The 12,316-nt window shown below is 32.4% G+C and overlaps 1 protein-coding gene across 6 annotated transcripts in view; it reads left to right on the top strand.

Annotated features, from left to right (window-relative positions):
• LOC134692900 (uncharacterized) overlaps window positions 1-12,316 on the top strand; it is a 130,911-nt gene that overhangs the window by 88,020 nt on the left and 30,575 nt on the right. Inside the window, exon 1 of one of the 6 annotated variants that reach the window (XM_063553526.1) lies at window positions 35-365. The exons of 4 other annotated variants lie outside the window; for them this stretch is intronic. In XM_063553526.1, the coding sequence (XP_063409596.1) occupies window positions 309-365 (57 nt within the window). In that variant the 5' untranslated portion in view covers window positions 35-308. Of the gene's footprint in view, window positions 1-34; window positions 366-11,185; window positions 11,460-12,316 lie in introns of those variants that run through there. One more of the 6 variants, XM_063553533.1, reaches the window with a different exon arrangement.

The following is a 12,316-nucleotide window of genomic DNA, read 5'->3' as shown; positions in this document are numbered from 1 at the left end:
CGGAAATGTAGCTCGGGGGACATCAAACAAACTCATTAGAATTAGAGGGTAATATACGACTCTTAAAGGAGAATTTATATCCTTATTAGGCGTACATTTCAATGTATGTTTCGATGTTCATTTCAATGTTCATTTCGAAACATTCAGTCAACATAGTTAATAAGTGATTTAGATTGAGGTGTTATAGGGACAAATTCACCTGGAGAAGAAATTAAATAAGAGAAGAATTTTGAATGTACCTGTAACATTTGATGTAATAAGAATTTGGTGACATATTTGTGTTTTTGTTTACTTTGGATTGTACTAACATGGCCACTACTACATCTTTAGATAATAGATCGAGATCTGCCAAGAAATCAGCTAGGGTAAGACAAATTCATATTGATTTAATATAAAAAAAAAAAAAAAAAAAAAAGAAGATGTGGTTTGATTGCCAATCTTAAAGTCTTTAATTGCAATTTGAAATTCGAGAGAGAAAAATCTCTTTAAGTTTTTGCATCCTTGCGTTTCAAACGCCAAATATTTATTTCATTGGCTAAAAAAATGTGAAATTGTGAAGGTTTTTACGAGAATTTATTATCATTTTAACTTAGGCTCAATATGTTAAACACTTGTGCATATCAATGAATATTATTTATAGAATTGTATTGCACATGCAGGTGCTAAAATATTCAACGGTTATAAATCTTAAATGCTAAAGACTTTTTGTTTTGTTTAAACATAGATGTATTACATCCATGTTTTAAAGAACGACCAACTGTAATTCTTCAGTGTCAGACTTGGAACTGAGGCCAACGATCTTAAATATTGAATGGATAAACAGATATATTAAGAAAATCTTTTAAAATATAATATGGGTTGGCAAGAAAGTCCGTCTTTTTTTCAAAATTTGAAGCCAACTACATCGGTGTGAGCCAAGGCTCTGTGTTGAAGGCCGTACCTTGACCTAGCTATAATGGTTTATTTTTATAAATTGTTACTTGGATGGAGAGTTGTTTCATTGGAACTCATAGCACATCTTCCTTTGTCTATTAGAGTTCATAGTACTAATTTTGGTGTCTAATCAGTTCTTCAATTTCACATAATGCTTGTTGTTAATAATGCAGATATTATTAACTTCCGTTACAACAGAGACATATGACACAATTGTACTATATGTCTCTGGTTACAACTAACATGCGCATTGATAAATGCTGTTATGACATGTTAACTATATTGATATGCATGTCATGATTCTCTCGTATAAGAAGAATATCCTAATATAACATTTCCCTTGATATTCATAAAAGTAAGAGAGTTTCAATGCATTGGAACATAAATGAGAATTTCATAACGCCCAACGTCTAGACGAAAACCAATTACAAAATTTGACTCTCTGGAAAATTACATCTAAATTAAAATAAATCGTCTTCTGGAATTCGTAAAAAGAATTAAGAGTCACATTGATGAATAAGTCAATTAAGCGCCGCGTAATTTCTTTTAAGTTTGGTTTCTATTTGTGTTTCATATATTCGAGAGGATAATGTCCAATAGGCGATATTACAGATTCGAGGGTATCAGGAACAATCACTCTAAGGTGTTTGGAGCATGTTCCTCATTTTCTGTAGTCCTTTTTATTGTGCTTATTTTGTCTCGTACATATACTCCTTAATGTTTTTACTTCTTTTACTTATCTAATATGCTGTTTCTTTTATCAATACAATATAACAATATCAGTTGTTTATATAATATTCCGTACGGTGACCTATAGGTGTTAATTTCTGTGTCATTTTGGTCTATTGCGAAGAGTTGTCTCTTTGGCAATCATACCACAGCTTCTTTTTTTATATCCATATACAAACTTCTGTTATAGTAATATCAAATATAGATTCTACACAAAATAAAGATAAAGAAGAAAAGGGGTCCAAGCTTAAGGGGACTGTTTGAAGAAACAAATAAACAACTGTCTTTACTTTGTCGGGCATATTGGATGTAGGTCTGTATGCCAATATATATAAAAAAGTCAGTTGACGTATATAAATAAATATACTTATAATGAAATTGAAACTGGAAATGGAAATGGGGAAAGTGTTAAAGAAACAACAACCCGACCAGAGAGCAGACAACAACCGAATGCGAGAAAGTTCAAACTCCAGCACTTTGGCTTAAGAATATTTAGCTGTAAAATCAAGTTAACTTTCATGTCAGCTTGCTCTCTATACTTTTGCTTATTACTTTTACTCTTTTTTTATTCAAACTATCTGACCTAATTAGAATACACCCAGATTCTCATATAGCTTGTAAAGGAAAGGTATTCATGTCCTTTCTATTTGTCATGTTAACCACAGTTTTGATAAGAAGTACTTATTTTGTGTATTCCCCTATTACTAGGTCAGGTATAGTTCGATAAGAAAGCTAATTTAATCAAATCATAATTGGTTTTGCCGTGACAGTAGCTGGATTTTATGATAAATATCCCTTATACAGGTAGATCCTATTATTAATGAAAGTTTACGTTTCCAAGTAGCCCCAGTCTGTGACCATTGTATGTTTTTCGGAATGTAGTGTATACAGGCAATTAGAACACGTTCATACTTGGCATTAGTTCTTTGTTTGTTTTAGATGCACCCCAAGTTAGTTCGATCCAAGTAAGATCATGATAACCAAAATAATTCAGTTCTTTTCCGTCATAGATCTCTGCCACTTGAGTATAAACTCGGCCGATTCCATGCTTCCATGGCATCTATATAAAGAAAGAGGGTGGCGGCTTCGCCCGATGATTGCAGATGTGCGTATCCGTCTTAGAGAAAATAATATGAAAATAACGAATGAAATTTTCTCAAAAACTAAATGTTCACTCGCTCTTGTATAACTGCGTATTGCCTTATAGTTTTTGCAACCTGCTTATGTCACTTTCAAATGTGTTATGCGGAACCGAACACTGAAATCGGCTTTCCTTGTATCATGGTCGGAGTTAAGTTTATACACCTAAATTCGTTAAAGAATTTGAAGTTACTAACATCTGTTTTAATTCTAATCTCGTGTAAATGTATAAATGCTTTTGTTTAAGTAATTTTAACATCATAAAACTGAAATGCCAATGGCACAACCCTCTACAAGAGACCAAATGACACAGAAACTAACAATTAATCGGCCTTCAATAACGAACAAAGGCCATACCGCAAATTCAGCCTGGGAACCGGGTCAAATCTTACTTTAATCGCTAGTTCTTGTAGAAAAAAATCCTCGGTTTTTATTTTTCTCTTAATTTTCTATTTTCATTTTGACACCAACGCTTCTGTTCCTTTTCATGCATATACATTGTACTTCACGCGGATCGAATGTTTTACGCTTTGTCTCATGTTTCTGTCCGGAAAGGTTAACTGCTGTTAAAGAGATTTCCGATTTCAATCACGTTTACAAATGTTGGTTTAAAATAATATAATTATGTCAATTTTGAAGGCGAATGGTTGTATTTGTCAAAGAACAAAAATAACAAGATTGTGTTCCGAATGATTCGACTTTCAGGAGACCTCTTTGTTGTTACTCGAATTGGAAAAAATTAACGAGGAAAATCTGCATATTCTTTTATAACACAAATCTTAAAACTACAGGATCAATAAACCGCTTTAGTTGGATTACAGTTTCACTTGTTAACCAGAGTGATGCTTTATTGTAGAAAAAACAGAAACGCAAACTTCACTTGACGTGAATTTATTGCTTTCTATTTATCGCAAACGACCCTGCGGTTGTAAACTGAAGTCGGAAATAAAAGAAGGATTTTTACTACAAGAATAAAAGAAAGATTTAACATTGGCACTGATTACATTGTGACAGAGACATATATTGAGTGCATTAGTTTTACTAAAATGAAGAAAAGCTTCAAGCATATTATAGTTATTAACTAAGGCACTTTAAGGGAATCTTTCCTATATATGGCGAAATAATTTACTAAAAAAATCATTTGAAAAAGATTTAAAACGTGGTTGATAATTGGTGCAAGATTTTGGAAACTATACACAATTTTTGTCCTGCAGATCTGTACAAAATTTCGTGTCACCAGATATTAATAACATCACCTAACAGATTTATCATTAGGACCCAACGTCAAGTATAGTGGGAGCTGATAAGAGGTTGCTGCGCATGCTATCCGATTTTAAGTAACTTTAAGTTAAAACACCCGAAAAGCTCTGCATATTGAGATATGATTCAAATGTATATTCTTATTGAAAACAAGGACAATCGGTGCATGTGCTGGATATATAGAGTATAATTTAAAGTCTAGAAATGTAGTCACGATGCCTTACGTTACACCCATTCGCTTTATTTGAATTAAATGTATCTCAAGCTTTGAGGTTGTAATTATAATTAGTCGTACAAAGCTGTAAACTTCATTACAGCATTGGAAAACGCTTTCTTCAATTAATGTACTTTTAATTGTTCTACAAGCGTTTGCATAACCATGATGCTAGATCTTTGTCATTGATTCTGACAATAATGAACAACGAAGATACGTGAAACGACATTTATGCACGCAGGTGTTCGGTCATGCATGGAATGCAAATAAGTGTTGCTGTATTAACTCATAACAGATACACCTTAGATCTGCATACCTGTGCTAGCATTTTCGATGAAAAGATGCTCTTGCCTTTCTCTGCATAGCACCTTTGCCTTAAAGGTTTCGATGCCCGTTCGAGTTAGCGTTTATTATCTGATGTGTCTCTTAGTTATTCGAAATTCTCTGGACTTAACATAAAAGGCGTGTTTCAAAAGTGTCTCGGCGTGGCGGTCAAGTAGAATGACAGTAAAATAAGATGTAGAATTATTGCGACAACTTTCCACCAAATTCATTAAAAGCTTCATTTATAAGATGTGCAGTTGAAAGCTATGAATATGCAATGGTATTGCAGCTGGGCGTAAAACAAGCAACCAACCAATCAATCAACATGTCCCTATCTCGTGTCACGATGCTGGTTATTTTGATAAATGAAGTGAATGTCGTAATTTTCAATTTTATTTTACCAAACGGAAGTGAAACTTATTAGCTCAGTCTAAAAATTTGCCTTTAACCATAATGTCCACTTTCTGTCAATTGCTTCAAAAGAAAGTTATTTGTCTTTTATTGGAACCAATTATCCCAAAATCTCGTTAAACGAAATTAATGTGTTTGCTTCTAAAATTAAGTCCATAGAATATTCTTTTCAACCAAAAATACAACAAAACAAGACCTGCTTCGAAATGCAAACATTTGACAGATCAATCATTTCCCAAAAAACCTAGTGCACGTCAATTTAAACATTAAGATGAACATTTCCTTCAATTTTGATAATCGTTAGTGATTGCATCGCAATCTAACAAGCTCTCTCATTAAGTTCGGTTGAAACCTGTTTAATTAAAGTCATTCCATTTCTTGTAACATGCAAGATATCATTCATCATAATTCGTTTGTATAGAGTAATTTGTGATATGCAATTTATAATGTTGCACTGTCAAAATGAAATGTTTTTATCATTAGAATCTTTGACAGATCTCACTTAAACTTGATAGGTAGGTTAATCTATCCTCTCGAGTATCTCTTTGCGCATTCTGATGCGCATACATTGCATCTAGCATACTTTATTTACATTTGATCATGTAGTTGTCCAGAATTATTTTAGAACATGAGGTGTACAAAAATAGTGCATTTTTCCCTTAAAAATTACTTACCAGATAGAAACACACTCAGACATATTTATTGAAAAGACATTTTCTAAACATATATTTATTTCAAGATTTTTTGGGAGGTTAAAGATATTGTGTCTTATTTGTTTTTAGTAACAAAAGGAGAACAGCCATTCTCGAAAAGATTCGGAATTTATTCCAGTTTCCGGATTTAAATGAATCCGACTCTAAAATTATAAATGTAAGAAGTTGAAAAAAATATTCATTTTGACTTTGATTAAATCATTTCACTATATAAATTCTGTTTTTCATTACATTATGCAAGCACACAGTCAAGGAAACAGAAATTAGAAACACTCGATTAATTAAGACTTTTAAATGTTTCGTTCTGTCAATATTGATTTCCTGGGTCACTTTAGACAAATATTTTATCTAAAGCTGATTTTATCTCCTTCAAGCAATATCAAAAACGTGACTTTGAAAATATTACATTTTAATCTATTTTACACATTATGGTTTGTTTGCATAGATAACCTACAAATGCATTATTATACATATTTTGATGTGACTGCAAAAGGATAAATATTTGTGTCTTTAATATAAATGACCGTAAATACTTGAAGGAATGACATACAGAGCGAATTTGGACTCTGGGACAGAGTGCCCGAGACCTATCCCCTTTTGTGGAAAGAAAATAATTGGTTTACACATAGGGAATAATTGAAGAATACCTTGAACGGCCTTTCTATTAGGCAGTCAGTCGACACCCCCCCCCCTTTTTTTTTATGAAATTTCTGGAACCGCCACTGAAACAAAACATTATTTCCTGTAATATTATTTCACACAACAGCAATTTTCAAAAGGGTTTCAACCTTTACTAAAACTGATAGTATCGTAACTTCATCAATTCAATTTAAAGAACTTCTGTGATTTCGCTTTAGTTATAACAGCTATAGATACATAGCGATTCAAGATATATGTCTGAATTTTATTACGTTTGGCAGATTCTTTGAGGCTCTAACAATGATATGGATTACTTTTATAAACATTTATTGAAATATAAATTGGCCCAATACTTCAACTTAGTTTTGAAAAGGTTAGAAAATTATACCAAAGATCAAAAGCCATTTTTAACCATTATTAAACATCAAAATATATTTTTGGTAGTTAAGTCAAGATTGTGTTTTAGAAAAAAAATGGTCTAAGATGTTTTTTGAAACAAACATTTTTAGGATAAAAACAAAAACCATGATATTGAATAATATGCATTATTTGGTCCACTATACAAAGAGCAAGTTGCTCTTATATTAAACTCTTCGTCAGTTTCATTCACTAATACACAGTGGCGGATCCACGGGTACGGTGCAGAGGATGTAAAAAATAGAATAATTATAAAAAAAAAAGAGTATCATATTCTCCAATAAGTAGTTTAAAATCGTCCAAAAAATATTAAGCTCGCTTCACTGAGCTACATGTATTTATCATCAATTATCGGGAATTAAGCCCTTTCCAAAATTAGATGTGAACGTTTTATTAAACATATGAATTACGCATGGAAGGGTTATCTTCTAAATAGTTGTTCGAAATAGCAATCTTTTGTGTAAACAAAAACAGTCCGGAAAAAGAGTTTATCCTTAGTGAGATTTATCAATTTCAAGATCAATTTCCACCTAGATTATGGTTTATGGCCCGTAGAGAGAAGTTTTACTAACTATATCATCTATTTAAAAGGTTAGATCAAATATTACTTTGTGCATGGTTGAGAGAGAGAAAACAAGGCATCGAGCCTCAGAGTCAATCACTGTTTCCCTCGATAATACATTTTATGTAAAAAACGAAATGAGTTATTGTCATGAAATGTGTGTGTTATCTTGATTAAAAATTTCATTTTAAAAGTATTTGGTTAGCGACATATTTGTTTAATTTATCAACTTCCGACTGAACTTTATTGACATTTTAAATGATACATTTGAATTTTAACTGTCATTTTTGATAATAAAAATAGCACACCGGCTTTTACATGAACAATATACAATAATTTAAGAGGTATCATACTGCCATGGTTTAACCAACAAAGTAGAAGAAAAAAAACAGGGCATGAAATCTGAACGGATAGTGATTGGGTGTGTCTCACTTTTCGCTGAAAATTATCACGTCCTCTAAATTCCGACCGGCAATTAAATAGTTGTCTGTTAGATTATGCGGGATGTACAAGTACGCAGGTACGTCCGGTCAGAATGCCTGGCGTTAAGACGGAGTGATAGACTCTGTACACGTTGAAAAAACCCTACAAGAGTTCTTTCAGGGGTCCATACTATAGGTGGTCTGTTGCATTGCAAAGTTTAGTTTCTCTCTCGAACTAATTCATACCTTTATTTTCCCGTATCAGTCATAATTTCACTTTTTCAAAGATGTTTCAGGAATACATAGTGTTGTCATTTCAAAATGGACAAAAAATATAGAAAAATGAGGAAAAATACTTTTAAGGAAAATATAGAATACAGAAATACAACAGGACCCTCATACAGATCCTTATAATAGTGTAGCATCGTGTATTTTATTTACTTAATATTGATTGGTAAGGTTTGTGTCATCTTAGGTAACATCTGTATCTGTCACATGTCTGCTGTTTACAAATATACACCGACGAAAGATAGTACAATGGACAAAACTAAGTGGCTCTGAAATTCTTATTTCTTTGTATTTCTGAAAATAATATTACCCGTGTATTCCTTCAAAATTAGTCTAAAATTGGTAAACAAAGTACAGGGAGGATCGAATATTTTATGTGTAGGGTGAGAGAGCGCTCCACAAAAGTATGAATTACAGGACCAGGGGAAAATCGAAAGAAATCAGTTTTACTTTCAAAAAATTAAGCTGGCCAAATCTTCAAACATTAAATTGAACGTTACATTTGAAGTGCAGTCTGTTCCTCATAAATTTACATATAACATAAACAAAGGAGTATAATAAACGGATTTTATGGTGTGTAAAATAGATAAAATATATACAGAAGTAATGTGTTAAATAGATAGAATATATACAGAACGACTGCTTCAGTAATAAATTGTATACAATAACAACAATTGTATTCCTCGTAAAATTCAAATAGCTTCTAAATTCTTTCAACAAGTTTTTAGTGTTTATTTTATTCAGAACTTCAAAAGTATTTCGTTATGTATTGCCCATGCACAAATGAGTATAATACGTAAATCTTAAGTCCCCACCCTTGTTCACAGGCACTTTTTTTCTGAGACAAGTGCCTGTTCCCTTGTTCTTACATAAATTCTAAATGTTATTTGTGTATTTAATACATATTTTATTTTAATTCTAGACAAATTACCATAGACAAAACAAGCGTAAAAACTCGGGATCAGCAACTGCTTTATAATTAATTTGGTATTTTCTTTTCCGACTGGAGACTTTACCACCCAATGTTTCAGTCGCCAACTAGACGATGAAGAATCATTCTGATTATGCTACAGTTAATTCTACTTTACCAAGAGTTCAATGATATATGATCAACAAATTTATATCAAAGTCGCGAATCTTTGAAATCAGGCGTGAAGTCGGGACTAATGAAAACAAATTGTGTCATCCATCCCGAGCCATTACCCAAGAAATCAATAGAAACTCTCTTGATTTACATCAGTTTGTTTGTTTAGGTTGTTTACTTATTCATCACTGTATTGCTTTTATGCGATAATTTTCTGATGTTTTGGTAGGATCTGTCATATAAATGTCATTAATTAAAAAATATGGTTGATATAATGACCCTATAAAAAATATTTTGTTATTTTTGATTTTGCGATTTTCATCACGGTTGTGATTTACAAGCGGACCTCGGTGGCTTAGGATATAAATAGTTCATCTTTAGTGATAAAAAGCTTACAGTAGTCAATCTATAGAAATCACTAGCTTGTCAAATCCAAAATTATAAGTTCGAACCCACTCGTGAATGGCAGCTTTTTCCCCCCGCTGAACGTTGGTGCTCCTCCTCTTGTACTATGATTTCCTCAACAAATAAAAACTGGCGGCAACGATATAAACTTTCGAGAGGGTCTTATTTTCTTAAATCTAAAAGAAAGGTCTCACTGCAGTCATTGAGATGCATGTGTAAATATGCAGCTAAGAGTATAGAAAGGTGCGTTAAACAGAAGGAAAAAACCAATCATGATTGAAAAGATACTTCTGACAAGGTAACGGGACCTATATTTATCTTTATGTAGTACACATCGGATTATATATATATGTCAGTAGGTATAGATAATGCAATGTAACGCAAACTTTGCCGTAATGAGTGCTATCTTATCGGGACCTTATCATGCATTTCTCTCTTTCTTTTGTCAGTTTCTGCATTACGATTCTTCCTCTTTGATATAATTCGTGTAGACAGTTAAGCAATTATCATTGTTTCCAACCAATTACATCTGTATTGCCTTCCAAATTAGATTAGTCTCAAGCCATCATTATATAATCTGTTTACTGTCAAATCTCGTTGTTAATCGGCTTTTCTCGTGTCCAGCCACCATCGCTCGGAATCAAATTCGTCTGCTAAAAAGCAGGACGTTGCATTTTAAAATTACAACCTATCAAGTTGACCGGGTAAACATATTAAACCTATTCAGTGGAAAATCATATACTAGAAAACCCGTTTGGCTGTTCTGTGTGTATTTATACGCCGCCATGTAAATGGTCGGAATGGGACGTCAAACCCGTATTGAGAATAATACGGTCTTTGCGCATTAGAGAATCCTTTCAATAATGCCATGTAGAGTAAATATATGCCTATCGTAAGACAAAAGTCAAGGTCAAACCTACATGTACCATATTTGCCAAGTGGCACTTTGCTTTCTTGACCATCATCCCGATCGACCGACTCTACAGAACTTCTTCTTGACAACAATGTGCATGTGTTCCCGTCCTAAATATGCATGACATAATTGCCACTGGATTTTAATCAAACACTGATTAATCAATTTAACAAAGATTTTATCTTTAAAACGCCCGTTTCAAAAATATAATATCAATGTGTGTTTGGTATAGCCTAACTCTCCGTAAATCCTGTCAATACTCATTGTGACAGACATTCCAGCTGTGTCAGATTAAACACTTTCCATTTTAAGAACATTTTAAATTAGTTTGTTTTACTTGGATTTTCTCATATCTAAAGGCTTTGTTCAGTATACAAAATGTATTCTTTCTTCAAAACTTATTAGGAAAATTTTAATAAAATCAAAATCTAATAAAATCTTGCGACACACATTTTTGCAATATAGAACAAAGAAATGACATCTAGGTACAGTTGTGTCTACTTGTTTAAATTTACTCTCAAACTATGTATGGATAAATTGTATAAACAGAAAGGTACTCTAGGTACGCAAGCACACGTGGTGTGCATCATTTTTCTTCATCTGCTCAAGATGCTTTCTTTGTGAAAAAAAGTGGTTTACTTTTTACCTGTAAATGAAAAAAACGACTATACAGTACTATAAAATGAATTATTGTGAGTGTGTATAGCAATTTATTTCTAAGTGTGTCGCATCTGCCATGTGTGACTAACGTACAGGCGGTTTCCATTGTTCCGGGTGCGAATAGCGTTTTACATCAGTGTACTTGACGTTTGATATGTAAGAGTGTGTTCAACATGTAAATAATAGAAACTCAGATCAATGTTGGTGAAAGAAGAGACAAAAACTTGACATTTAATCAGGATATACACGTTTTTACGTTCGGAATAACTACTTTTGTTGATCAATAAAGACTAATTAATTGTGATCAATATTCATTGATCGGGATTTCTTTTGGAAATGAGTAGGGTAAGTAAAGTCGTTTATAATTCAATTTTTAAACATGGGATATTTAAATTATTTACAAGTTTCAGTTACATATAGAAATGTTACAGTGATTTGTGTAAACACAGGATAATGTTAAATGGTGTAAAATGAATGAAAATTGTCAAATATTTAGTCATTGTAATATGTTAACTAAACGTACAGGTGTCTAATACAATTACACTTTTATATAGTACTTAGTATTATTCAAGATTTTGTTACGTAAAATTGTTGATATTAGTTTATTTTAGTGGATTTCAAAGTTTCAGTCTCTTTAACTCCTTAATAACATGTATGTTTTTATCTAGCTAGTAGTTTTATTGTGTTGCTCGGAATTTCTTGCTGTAATAAATTTAACCAGCTCTCTGGTCATATTTCCGTTTCTGTAATGGTGCAATGTAGCAGTTTTATCGTCGTTAAGGGTTTTGCGGGGTTTGAGGGGTGGTTGGCCATGATTTGTATTCTTATATTCATGTTATCACTCTTGAATTATTAAAACAAAAGAGCTTTGTCTTGTAAGTAATTTGGCGTTTTCTAGTTATCTTTATTAAATCCATCTTGTTCAAATCAGAAATATTTTTTGTCGTAGAAATTGAAAATCTTGATAAAATTTTACAGACTAAAATGTATAACTCTGTATCTGTATCTGTAAGGTTACGTCGTAGCTACCAATTCTGGCTTTAATATAACTATTCACAATCCACTTCAAATTGAAAATCACCTGGCCCCATCACAGTTTACACCCGAGGCTTATTTCGATGGTCATTTAATGATTCACTATTGAAAGTCATTAAGTTTTAGTTCTTAGCTTAATACTTTAATGTTAATGTGTTCAATCCCGA

The sequence above is a fragment of the Mytilus trossulus genome, chromosome 12 (assembly GCF_036588685.1).
Source record: "Mytilus trossulus isolate FHL-02 chromosome 12, PNRI_Mtr1.1.1.hap1, whole genome shotgun sequence".
NCBI classification, from domain to species: Eukaryota; Metazoa; Mollusca; class Bivalvia; order Mytilida; family Mytilidae; genus Mytilus; species Mytilus trossulus.
The sequence above is the reverse complement of the archived record's forward strand: the minus strand, read 5'-3'. Positions and strand labels throughout refer to the sequence as shown.